The sequence below is a fragment of the Ochotona curzoniae genome, unplaced genomic scaffold, assembly GCF_017591425.1.
Source record: "Ochotona curzoniae isolate NIBS_2020 unplaced genomic scaffold, NIBS_Ocur_1.0 contig_291, whole genome shotgun sequence".
NCBI classification, from domain to species: Eukaryota; Metazoa; Chordata; class Mammalia; order Lagomorpha; family Ochotonidae; genus Ochotona; species Ochotona curzoniae.
In genome coordinates, this window is record NW_024465649.1 from 2,741,392 (window position 1) to 2,754,264 (window position 12,873).

A 12,873-nucleotide genomic window follows, 5' to 3' on the forward strand; every position below is an offset into this window, starting at 1 on the left:
GTTACTTAGAACTGCCTCACCTCTGCTTGTCCTGGCCTTCCCATCTCTGTGATGCGCCTCTCATTCCACCAGTGTTATGGAAAGAGTGTTATTTACAAATGTCATTTTGCTCAGATCTGTAAAGATCTTTGAGTTAGAGCTCTCAGTCATGACTTCACACCTTCCTTCACTGGGAAATGCTGTCGGACAGCCCCTTGAGCACTCTCAGCTGGGCAGTGTCTGCTCAGGGGTATGGGATCAAAACCAGAAACCCCACCTGTCTTCTCTGCCAAGTGTGGTCCTGAATATCTTATTCTTCGCTTTGGCTTTCACCTCTTCCCACTCCAAGGAGCTCTCTGTTTCTTCCACACCCTGAGCAGCCCTTGGAGTTAGTCTAGCAACCTCATTGTGTCTGGGATCATTCCTGGGTTGATCCAGAAGTTCCCCCTTCTGGACCACATCTGACATGAGCTGACCAGGGGAAACTTCTCTATAGATCTCCATGCCTGCCCCAATCTCAAACCTCCAGTCCTGTCACACACAGAGAACACCATCGCTCCTATGGTACCTTTGAGATAATGGATGGATTCAAGTCCCGGCTGCTCTACCTTGAATCCAGCTTCATGCTATTATACCTGGGAAAACAGCATAGGATGCCCCCAAGTACATGAGCCTTTGCACCCACATGGGAAACCCAGACGGAATTCCAGGCTTCTGGTTTCTGGATGTCCCAGCCAAGCTATTAAGGCCATTTATGGGGTGGGCAAATCTTTTTCTTTATGTATCTTCCTCTCTATAACACTGCCTTTCAAATGAATAATTTTTAAAAATAAGGTAATGATTGTGAAAGTGTTTTTAAAGTCCTATGTAGATGCAAGGGGAACAGTTAGCAACAACAAAATGGTTTCTTTGTGGGGTTGTGCATCTGCCTCTGTGTTCTTTTAGACTCGGCTGCTGAGCATGGTGGACACATGATGTAACTGTGGGTGTTTCTTATCTCTCCCCAGGAACTGAAGCTCTCGTCTCACGAGGAGGCCTTATCCTTCGTGTCCCTGGTGGACGGCTATTTCCGGCTCACGGCAGATGCCCATCATTACCTCTGTACAGATGTGGCTCCACCACTGATCGTCCACAACATACAGAATGGCTGTCACGGCCCAATCTGGTTGGTTCTAGAACCTTTATAGTTGCTTTAGGGTAAAAAGATGTCACATATTAGTGACAGGGGGTGTGGCTGCCTCTCTCCCAGACATTTCCAGTTTCAGGAGCAGTTGACTGTGTTGCCTGGTGCATAGTAGGTGTTATCTTTTCTGTACCTACTATCCAGACTTTCATCTCCCACATAGGCCCTCAACTCTCCTCATCATTTAACCCTCCTACCTCTTCATAACTGGCTAAGAGGTATTACCCCTTCTGACCCTTGATATTGCAAACATTGTGGGCAGTTCAGGGGCTGGCTCCATGGCATAGTGGGTTAAGCCTCCTTCTGTGGCGTTGGCCTCCCATATGGCACTGGTTCTAGTCCCAGTTGCTCCATTTTCTATTCAACACCCTGCTAATGTGTTCGGGAAAGCAGTAGAAGGTGACCCAAGTACTTGGTCCCCTGCACCCACGTGAGAGACTCGGACAGAACTCCTGGCTTCAGGCTGGCCCAGCTCCAGCTTTGGGGCCATTTAGGGAATGAACCAGCAAATGGGAAATTTCCCTCTCTCTATCACATTTTATAAATATGCAGAGAGAAGGAGAGTAAGAGCTTCCATCTGCTGGTTCCCTCCCCAAATGGCTGTAATGGCTAGAGCTGGGCTGATCCAAAGCCAGGAGACAGGAGCCTCTTCAGGTCTCCCACATGAGCGCTGCAACATAAGCACTTGACCCATCCCCTGCTACTTGCCCAGCATGCCAGCAGGGACCTGGATTGAAAGTTGAGCATGCAGGACTTGAACCCGAACCCGAACCCATGTGGGATTCTGACACTGCAGGTGGAGGCTTAACCTACATAGTACTGGCCCCAATAAATAAATCTTTAAATTTAAAAAAGGGAAGGAAGGAGAGAAGTAGGAAGGACAAAAAAAAGAAATAGAGAGGAAGAAAGAAAATAAGATGGACAGATAGACGGCTGGACATAGATCTCAGCATTGGGGAGTATAGTGGATGAAGCCCTGAGGCAGCTTGTCCTAAGGGCCAGATGAATGTTGGGGACCACCAGCGTGTCACAGCCATAGGACCCCAGGGGCCTGTCGGCATGTCTTCTTCCAGCCTTCTCACTGCTGCTGGAGTATAGTTTGCACTCCGCAGCACACCTCTTTCTGATATGGAATTGGCATTTGCCCGTCTATGACATGCAGCTTGTTCCTGAGTTCTTTTTGGATAAGAGATTTTCAGTTTACTTCCTCTCGCACATGACTGCCCTTCAGGCCACAGAAACCAGTAACTGTATTCCTTCTGAGTTTCTTTGCAGACCTTGCTAGATCCTGGGAAGCAGGTCTTCAGTTGGCTTCCTTGTCCAGGACATGCTGTCCACCACCCCGGCACCCTTGGGAATTGGTGTGGTCCTGGCCTGGAGAGGCTCACAGATGCCGGTGGCATCTTGAGCACAAGGTGCTACTGAGCAAGAGGCTGAGTGTCCTAAAAGCATTTTCTCCCAGGGCCCCAGACTTGGCCAGACTTGAGGGCCTTGCCCCATAAAGGCCTTTTTCCAGGACCCTCACAGCCCCGTGCCCTTCAGGTGTCTGTCAGGGTCACCTCTGTCCAGGAAAAGCGCCTGTGCAGCCCACCCTCCCTGGTGCCTGTACGCTGCCAGCGATGTTCTAGAGTGGCATGTGTTGCTTCCTCACAGCTCGTGCTTTTTCTGTATCCGTCTGTGCCTGATCTGAGCTTTGCAGAGACAGGTCCCATGTTCCCAACACTTTGTAAGAAACACTTGATAGGTACTGGCAACCCCATGGAGTTATTTAGCCCGGGTTCACTGCCCTCATGTGCCAGTCCTTAGCTCTGGAGATACAAATGTGTATAAGACAGGCATTTCCATGCTAATGTTTTGTAATCCCTATTGATTGATTCATTTAGAGTACTGCCTGACAAGCTCTGTGAGCCGGGCTTGTTCTAGTTACCAAGATACAGCACTCAATGAAACAGCCCCCAGTTCCCACCTGCACAGCTCATGCTCCGGTCCAGTTGTCTGGGGTTGGTGGGAAGGAGTGAGGTCACCACCATCATTATCATTGCCAGATGCTCATCAGCAGCCTTGGGAGCACAGCATCTGTGGCACACTCGGGGATAAACAGATCAGTGCGTTGCCGACACGTTCTCTCACGGCTGCTCACACCTCTCATCAGGGAGCACTGTGGGAGTCTGGCAGTGGTGCGATGGGGCCAGGAGCCTGTGGGCAGGTCAGGGGAGCGGGTGCCCAGAATGTGTGTAACTGTCTCTTCCCCCTCTAGCACAGAGTACGCCATCAATAAGCTGCGGCAAGAAGGCAGTGAGGAGGGCATGTACGTGCTGAGGTGGAGCTGTACTGACTTTGACAACATCCTCATGACCGTCACCTGCTTTGAAAAGTCTGAGGTCAGTCAGACACCGACATGAGGCGAGCCTTCTGGGGGCGAGTTGGCCAGTACATGTAGTCTGGGAGTTGCTGCGAGGAGGGCCTGGCTTGGCGGAGTTGCGGCAGGAAAGCCTGGTTGCTCAGAGAAGTCCAGGCCCATCTGCATTCCCACAGGGGCTGCTCCTGAACAGACGCACTGTGCATGCCGCCTGCACTCTCTTCTTTCGAGGGGCCCTGGCAGAGGTCCAGCACAGCTCTGGGCAAGAGCACATGACCAGAAAAGCAGGTCCCACCGAGCACTTACAGAGTTTAGTAGTTTAGTGTAATCACCTAGAATGATGAGGTCAGGCTTCACCAGGATGGCCCAGGAGCCAGAGCTTCGTCCATTTCATTCCCAGTACAGACGGGTGCCCAGTGCCTGCCTCATTAGTGTGGCCTGGCTCGACCCCCCCCCCGGATGGCAGCTTCTGATGTGTTAACAGATCAATTGCTGCAGTGTTTTGACTCTGAGTGGACGAGTCTGTTGGTGAGCCAGGTGTCCTGGAAACTGAAAATGGAGTGAGAGGAACCCTGTAAGCCAAGATGAAGTCAGAATTGCTGGCTTCACCTCGCCAGCCCTCAGCTGCCTTTGTTACATAATGTAGCTGACAGTGTGCTTTACACAATCAGTTTACATAAATATACTCGGATTGGTTGGGCTCATTGTGAACTAGGAGAGCTGGGAAAGGAGCACGGCCTCCATGAATAGAAGTCAACACCTTAACAGACTGGAGACCTGAGATGCAGGAAGGAGCATGCAGGGAGAAGAGTCAGTCCCTGGGGACTGCACCCTGTAAGAAGGCAGGGAGAGCAAATGGCGAAGGAGCCTTCTGCTGCCCGGGGTCCTAGGGGGAAGTCCAGGACTGAGAGGGGTTCTGTGGCTCAGGACCCAGTGAGCCCGCTGGCCTCACAGAAGCCTATAATGGAGGAGATTAAGATGGGTGAGTGCAAGAGCCAGCCTGGCCTTCCCAGGGGGAACTGACCCAGGCTGAACCAAGAATGCTCTCTTACCTGGGCAAGACAGTGGTCAGAGACAGGGTTACTTCCCCACCTATTAACTCAGACCGGGCACCATGCTAGGTGCGTGCTGCGTGTTCCTGCTTAAGCCTGGCAGTGGCCATGAGATAAGTACCTTTTTACCTCCTGGTACTGAGCCCTGGGGATTTCACCTGTTGATCGTGTCCTAGTTTACCCTATAAGTAGGTCCTCCTGGCCCTCAGTATTAACCACTAAAATGGTCTCCTTTGTACAAAAAGAGCTTGTGAAGGAGAACAGCTTACACTTCATGTGCTCTCTGGAGCCTGTGGCTGGACTGGCAGCCATAGGGCAACTCCCGTGTGTGTCTTGTCTCTCCATGCAGCCACAGAATCCGGAGAGGCTCAGTCGGAGGGAATTCCTGGGCGATAGTTATCATTTCATTTGTAACAGTAGCTGAGTGTGTGAGAGTGTACCACGTTGGATAGCTGTGGCAGCAGCCTGAGGAGCTTGGTATTTCCATGAACTTCATTTTGTCTTGCAGATCAAAAGCCAGGAGACACTTCTGCAGAAATAGCTCTCCTCCCTGTCTTCTCCTGGAATCCTTCTAGATTATTGATTGGTTTGTTGGTTGGATTATTTATAGACAATAAAGTGTTTGTGATGGATTTCAGATTTACAGAGACTCAGATGTACAGGGCAATGCAGTGGCACCCCATTCTCTCCTAACGTCAGCTCATTCCTTTGGCCTGACTTTGTTTTAACCCAAGTCATGTCTGATCACTTTCCTTCCTGAATGGCAGCTGACAGGTGGCCAAAGGCAGTTCAAGAACTTTCAGATCGAGGTGCAAAAAGGTTGCTACAGCCTGCACGGCTCGGACCGCAGCTTCCCCAGCCTGGGAGAACTCATGAGCCACCTCAAGAGGCAGATCCTGCGCACAGACAACATCAGTTTCGTGCTGAAACGCTGCTGCCAGCCCAAACCCCGAGGTGCGTATCCAGTGCCTGAGTGAGACAGTGGCCCCGCAGTGATGCTGCAAGGCCCACAATGACTGTAGGATGCGGGTTGCATTACTGAACGTCATCTCTGCCCACAAGTTACAAGTGTTGTTCAGGGACTTTGGTTAGGATTCGATCCCCCAAGTCAAATCCCATCCCTTGAGTGTCAGCATTTTTCGTAGAAGAGACCTGTTTTTCAGCATCTCACTATCCGGAGTAGCACCCCGAGATTTGCTCTTCACCTCTTTAAGGCAGAGTGCCGTGACAGCTCCCCTGGCTCATGTTCATGGGCCTAGAACTTTGTCCACGTGTGGACAATCAAAGATGCCCGAGACCCACACCTGCCTCTTGAAGGTTTTCCACTCCTGATACTAAAGTGTTACTGATGAGCACTTAAACCAGCACATCAGTATACCCTGCGATCAGTCAGAAAGGGATGGCCACGATCATGAGCCAAGGTCATGGAGGGCTGCATGAAGAAGGCACATCTTACTGAACAGTGAGCAAAACGTGGCCAGTTAACCAAAGGCGTTTCCCAGCAAAGTCAACGGACACTGCACGAGGCATACGGAAAGAGCAGCTGGATTCCATGTGCTGCTTGATGCTTCCCCTGACCAAACACACTGGCCTCCAAAATCCCACTCCAGGCCCAGCCTCTCCTCTGCCACCCTGGGTGTTGGGCCTCTGGAAGAGGCAGCTCCATTGTTCCTGAGACCCTGGTATGGGCAGATGCTCTGTGGGGCCTCTGTCTCTGACACGTTTGCCTTGGCTCTTAGCTGCCTGGCAACCTCTAGCTCACTGTCTACCTCTGCTCCGGTTCTGCCTCCTCCATGGAGCCTTCCAAGCCCTGTGACTCAGCTAGCAGTTGTATCAGCAGGCTGGCAGGCCAGCTGTGTGAGGACAGGGGAGGCCTGGGTCCCTGCGGGGTAACTCATGCTTAGGTCTCTCTGCAAGCGACCCAGCACTGATCTTGGTGCAAGAGAAGGAACTTGATCAGATAGAGTTTCCTGCCAGCCTTGGAGAAGAACTGCAGTCTTTGTTTCTGTGCTCAAAGATATTCACAGAGGTGAAACATCCACTGCCGCTTGGCCGAGGCCTGCTTTCCGTCACGTTCTCTCCTTCCAGCTCTCCAGAGCAGTGGATACTTCCTGGGGGTCAGTGGTCTCAGGTGGGAGTGGGGAACGAGGTAGGGGACGGTAGTTGGAGGATGTTAGATATTGCTAGGTGGCTCCTTTGCAGGGTTTTAGCGGGGCAAGGTCTGTGCCCCAGGTAATTCTCTTGCTAGCCCAGATCTGAGAACCAGGAGCTGTGGCAGGAAAAGCAAGGGGATGGAATTGATCCCTTCTCATGGCTTCTAAACTCGTCCCTGAGTATATCTGGCGTCTGCCTTTCCCACCTGCTTGTGCGCTTGTAAGACAGCTTTGGCCTTACTGCTGCCTTGCCCAGTGGGAACCCCAGCCCCGAGTTGGCAGCCAGCGCTCTCTGTCCAGTGAGCATCGCAGCTGCCACCCCTGCAGAGGCCCAGTGAGCATCGCAGCGGCCACCCCTGCAGAGGCCCAGTGACCATCACAGCGGCCACCCCTGCAGAGGCCCAGGCACTTCCCAGGCGTTTCTGCCACCCATGCAGCAGCTGTAGGTAGCAATTGTGAGGCAGTCACGACTCGGTGAGGTCCGTGTGCCGGAGGCCGTCTTGCTGGTGGCATCAGCAGCAGTTACAGGAGCAGTGATGACGTCAGCCACTGCCGTGTGAACAGCACGCAGTCTGCCAGGCCCTGCTTCTGGGCGTTCATGTGTTATTATGCTCACGTAGGGATTTGAACTTGCACTGTATGACTGTAAGTTAGTTGATTCCTCACTTCCCTGCCCTTCTCAGGCCTCCCAACACTGTTATACAGGAGGGCCTCATGGCAGGCAGAGTCAGAGTACGGCCAGCCTGCTCTGCTCCTGGCACCTGCAAACTAGAGAAGCAGCAAAATCACCAACCCAGGTCCTGCCCTGTTGTTGGGGCTCCTCCCAGCCACAGGGTTCCAGCAGGCAGACAGCCTCCTCTTGCTGGAAGATGCAACCAAGAAACTCATCACAGAGTAAGAAGCAGGTGCCACAACAGAAGCCACTCAGCACGAGTGTGGTCACCCCAGGTCATCCCTCACCTGGATGACCAGGCCGAAGAGCACAGGAAGGTCCAGTCAGCCCACTGGCCCGTCACAATGGCCCTGCCGTGTCTGCATAGTCAGCCTCATGCCTGCGTTCTATACCTTTGGCTGAGACCACAGGGACTTGGTGGTACCACAGGATAATGGCTGCTCACGACAACAGTAGCTACCTATGAGGTGCATTGTCTTATCTGTCGCACAGGTGACTTGGCGAGGGCACAATTATGTCCCCCATTTATTGTACTGAGAAAACAAACCGGAAGGGGTTCAATGGCTTCCCCTCCCACTCCGTTGGCCCCAGTGCCATGTTCCCCGAAGCACCAAGCAGATAATTGGCCCAAACATAGTCCTTCCCCCTCCTGTTTCATTTCCTTAATGACTCTACTGCCAGTGGAAGCATTTGCTGTGGCCACCTGTCAGGTGGCCCTCATGGAAGCCCTTGCTCCCTCTAGGCTTCCCAGAGTTCTTCTAGGAATCTGTTTACCCAAGGAGCCCCAGGAGAGTCACGAAAGCAGTGTGGAAGTGTGGTGCCTGCAGTGTGGTAACAGGGGAGCCTGCTCTGAGCCCAGCCTCTGACCCTCGGGTCTGCTTCTCCCACTCAGACCAGCTGGGCTGGGGGATGCTGAGGGTTCACCAAGACCCCAAATGTGGCTTATTAAGCAGCTGACCTTGGACACGCTATTTCCTGCTCTGTAAAAGGAGGGTGAGAATGCTGTGTAGCTGTTGGCATAGGTGTGAGGACCAAGGAGTGCATGCGTGTAGAGCTCTCAGGGCAGGGACTAGCACTGAGAAAATGCGAACCTGCCCTGTGTAAGGATTTACTTATTTGAAAGGCAGAATTAGAGCGAGAGCAAAATCTTCCATCCCAGATTGCCTTAATGGTCAGGGCTGGACCACTCTGAAGCCAAAAACCTGCAAGTAGAACATGGGTGACAGGGACCAAAGTACTTGGGTCATCTGCTGCTGCTTTCCCAGGCACATCAGCAAGGAATTGGATTAGAAGTGGAGCAGTCGAAATCTGAACCAGTGCTGTTAGGTGATGTTGGCATCCCAGACAATGTTTCCACCCACTGGGCTACAACGCTGGTCCCAGAAAATGTGAACTGAAAGGGGCAGTGAGGCCCCATGCAGTTCCCTGGGTGCATGTGGAGACCTGGTCTTCAGTGACTGTCACCTCCTAGTGACCCATGTGGATCACCTCCACAGATGGTGCCTGCTGACTCACCCAAGTCTTCTTTTGGTAACCTGTTTTTATTAGAATTCAAGAATTATCCAATCCAAGGACTTGAATAACTTCCTTTCCCCCCTGAACTTAATAGCTTCTTGCAGTTCAGAATTTCACTGACATAACCAGGGCTTTCCAGGACTCTGTGTGGAAATAAGAATAAGGTGATTTCGGTGGCGTACTACTTCCCAGGTGGTGCAAAGATTTTGTAGTAGGCTGGATTGGCTATTGAGTCTGCAGGACACGGCAGTTGGCTACTCATGGCCCAGCTGGCCACTCAGAGCCCACCCCTACACAGCCCTGGTGGCCACTCATGGCCCACAGAAATGGAGGGCTCAGAGTGCATCTTAATATCAGGCATTCATGGGCTTATGCACCTGCTTTCTAGATTGCCCTTCCTGCTGTCTTTGCCCAAATCTCATGTTTGTCATCCTGCTCCCAATGTTCCCATCAGCTGAAGGCGCAGGCATCCTTGCTCCTCAGCACTCAGCTTCAGCTCCTGTGTATTTAACATGCCCTTACCACGGGCCTGCTGCATGCTGAGAAATAGGCTAGCCACAGGCCCTGGCTCCTCGGTGTTTTCCTTCTTAGATTTAACCATTACATTTCCTTAGGGAGACTTCCCCAGCCCCTTGCCAGGACAGAGTTCCCTGGGAGCACCGTGTGCTCATCCTTTTAGAGTATCTCAGTGCATCATAGATGTCTCCGGATGGGGGATTCCTTGGTCAGCCATGTGTCAGGTGTCTGAACTGACAAACGCATGCATGGGTGAGCAGCGAGTCCCATACTGCTCAAATGCAGGCTGGCTGACATCTCGAACCTTCTCTCTGCTCTGACTTTTGATCTCTTCCACAGAGATCTCCAATCTGCTGGTGGCTACTAAGAAAGCCCAAGAGTGGCAGCCTGTCTACTCCATGAGCCAGCTGAGCTTTTACCGGATCCTCAAGAAAGATATCGTGCAGGTAAGTCATGGCTGTGGGTCTTGGGTCCAGCATGGGGCCTAATGTTCCACAGGCAAGCAGTCTGCGGCGTGTGGGGGAATAAGGCCTGGGTTTGGGGACATCCTGGTAGAAGAAGACCAAAGAGAGGTACACAGGAAGGCAGCTCAGCCCCTGCCTGTGGCCCAGCTAGACACAGACGTTCCTCCGGAGGCTTTTCCACTGGAGAAGGCGTGTTCATGAGGACTGAGGAGCACTTGTGAGGGAGCACTGACAGGGCAGCCAGGGGAGCACTGACAGCGCAGGAGGACGTGTAGAACTTGAACCTGGAGAGCTCCTTTGAGAACTGAATTCCTCCCAAGTGCTCAGACTGGTCCCAGCCTTTGGTGACCTGCTGCCCAGGATTGGCAGCCTCAGGTGGACCCACTGTTTCTTTCATGGCTGCCCTTGGCCCTGGGCAAGGTATGTGAGGCCCAGGGCAGATCAGTCCCACTTTGTTTTCTGCACCTGTCCGTAGGCCTCTAGGCAGAACCACATGTGGCGATGAAGGCATCAAAAGAGATAGCAGTCTGCAGCCCAGGGAAGAAGGACTTTGAGTGCGATGGGGGCCCGGGCCAGAATTTTGGAGGGCTGAGTGAATCATGGACTCCCTCCTGTGGCAGGGCCTGGGTGAGGGCAGGCATGGGGTTGGTATGTTAGTTTACCTAGATCCCTGAAACAATAGAGCAGTTTTCAGAGAATGGAGGCCCATGACTACCACCATCTCGCTTCTTCTACCTTTCCTCTCTGCAGCATGCCTTTAGTTTTGCCTGTCACTTTAGCAGTTTCGGAACTACATGTCCTGGGAATAAAGACAAAAACCAGAGCTGCAGCTTGACAGCCTTTATTCCAGGGCTGTCTGGAATTCGACCCTAGACATGAGGCCACCTCCTTTCGCTACTGGAGTCTGAACACGCACACCCTCGCCATCCTCCCAGCCTTCTGTTCCCAGTCCAGCTGGAGAGATGAGTGCCTGCACATAGTAGAGGCCGCTGCTGCCATGACAGGCCCATCGCCTAGTGCGGGAGCAGACTGGACTAGCCTCAGGCCGCAGCTGTGTCATCAGGAGACATGACCCAAAGTGACAAAGTACAGCGATGTGTGGGCACATCCCAGCCAGTCCTTTGTCCCTGTCCTAAGAGGACGAAATGGTACCATGCAGGAGCTGGCATCAGATCCCAGCTCAGGGCACAGACTAAGGGACTGGCACTGCAGGAGACAGGAATGGACATGTAGGAAGTACAGGGGGCTTTGAGAGCTGCTGTGGAAGCCCACCAGTTTGGAGCTGTAAGCTGGATGGCCTTTAGGGCAAGCCTAATGATTCTGAGAGCATGTGGCTTGTTTGGGGTGTCCTGGCAATTGTACCACTTCCCACACCACAAAGCCTTGCCTCATGGTGGCTGCAGCTTCCATGAGTAATTCCAGAATTTGGCCAGCAGACAGGGTAGTGGATAGCCAGTGTGCCTGACCGATGACAAATGGGAATTTGTGCAAATTACTACACCTGGTTAAAGACTCTGGGTGTGTGTGTTCCTGTGGAGACAGCTGATGTCCTGGATGTCAGTCCCTCCAGGAGGTGTGTTTAAAGCAGGACCCTGAGGTAGAAGAGTCAACCTGGAGTTTATGAACTGTTGAGTTGTGCGGGGCCACTATCAGCAGCTTGACGGTGCCCAAGTTTCCTGAGTCACATTTTTAGTTGTAAATGAGGGACTTGGTAAGTTGGGATTGTTAAGGAGACAGTGGTTCTGTACGGAGGCTCCGCACACGGATCCCTCCCAGCCCTCCTGCCTCTCCGCAAGGGAGGCAACGTGGGGCTCCCTGCTGCTGCCTATAGCTGCGCCCCTCCTCTGAGGATCCCTGGGGAACGCGCTGCCAAGGCTCACACAGATGAGAACTGGGCAGTCCCAAGGAACAGCTAATGAGCCGCTGCCCACCCCCAGTGCCCGTTTTTGGACCAGGAGCCTTTCTGCCGAGTCCTCAGGTGCATTTCACAGCAGCGCCAGGAGGTGAACAGTCATCGGCGTGCTTGCAGAAAGTGGGCAGAGACGGGCATGGTCCAGGAATGTCTCCGCAGTCAGAGGCTAGCAAGCAGTAGCACAGCCCCACGCTGCCTGTCTAGGAAACTGGAGCAGCCTGGCATGGGCCACGTGGTTGGCAGTTGACGGGCACCGTCAGTAGGTTTGGGTCAAGTGGAGATTGTCAGCCACAGGCTGCTGCTGGTGGTAGGAGGAGAGATGCTGCCCAGGGGCATGTGGACTGTGTCTCGTGGAGGCAAGACCCAGGCACGGGGAGCCACTGCGGCTCTAGCCTCTGCCCCGCCCTGGAAATAAGTTTGCCTTCCCCAGCCTGGCCGCCTGACCTCTGCTTGTCCCCTCAGGGCGATCACCTGGGCAGAGGCACCAGAACCCACATCTACGCGGGCACCCTGGTAGACCACAAGGAGGACGAAGGCACTTCTGAAGAGAAGAGAATCAAAGTGATCCTCAAAGTCTTGGACTCCAGCCACAGGGACATTTCTCTGGCAAGTGTCTTCCTCACATCGCAGCCCTCTCCTGCCCTGCTCTGTTCCCTGTTTCTGGAGCCTGCAGGGCATGATGGGTAGGGAGCAACCCTGCCCACCACTCGGCTGCTGGCTTTCACGCTGGCCTTGAGCAGAGCTTCCGTTCTTCAGATGCCGTCTGCAGCCTACCCTGCTCCCTGCAAACGTGCGCAGCACAGGGAGGGAGGGAGGGAGGAAGGCCCAAGCAGCCGCTTGCACCTGCCCACACCCTCACGTAGCTACCCGGTCACCTCCTCGTCTCATGCCTACCCAGAGCTGATGTGGCAGCACCTGGGGACTGCAGCTAAGTGGCCTTGGAGTTCCTAATGGCATCTGGGGCTCTCACTGCACAGTCTGGAAAAGGGAGACCCTGGGGTGTGTCTGACTTAGGAGCACCCCCACACCCACCCCACCCTGCTTCCTAGGAAGTGAGACAGCCTGGG

General features: G+C 53.3%; 1 protein-coding gene across 3 annotated transcripts in view; it reads left to right on the plus strand.

The window, feature by feature from the left end:
* JAK1 (Janus kinase 1) overlaps positions 1–12,873 on the plus strand; it is a 147,381-nt gene that overhangs the window by 123,643 nt on the left and 10,865 nt on the right. For all 3 annotated transcript variants that reach the window (XM_040978418.1, XM_040978420.1, XM_040978419.1), the window contains 5 exons: positions 987–1,144; positions 3,420–3,543; positions 5,341–5,527; positions 9,770–9,876; positions 12,269–12,412. In XM_040978418.1, coding sequence (XP_040834352.1) covers positions 987–1,144; positions 3,420–3,543; positions 5,341–5,527; positions 9,770–9,876; positions 12,269–12,412 — 720 coding nt within the window. The remainder of the gene's footprint in view (positions 1–986; positions 1,145–3,419; positions 3,544–5,340; positions 5,528–9,769; positions 9,877–12,268; positions 12,413–12,873) is intronic.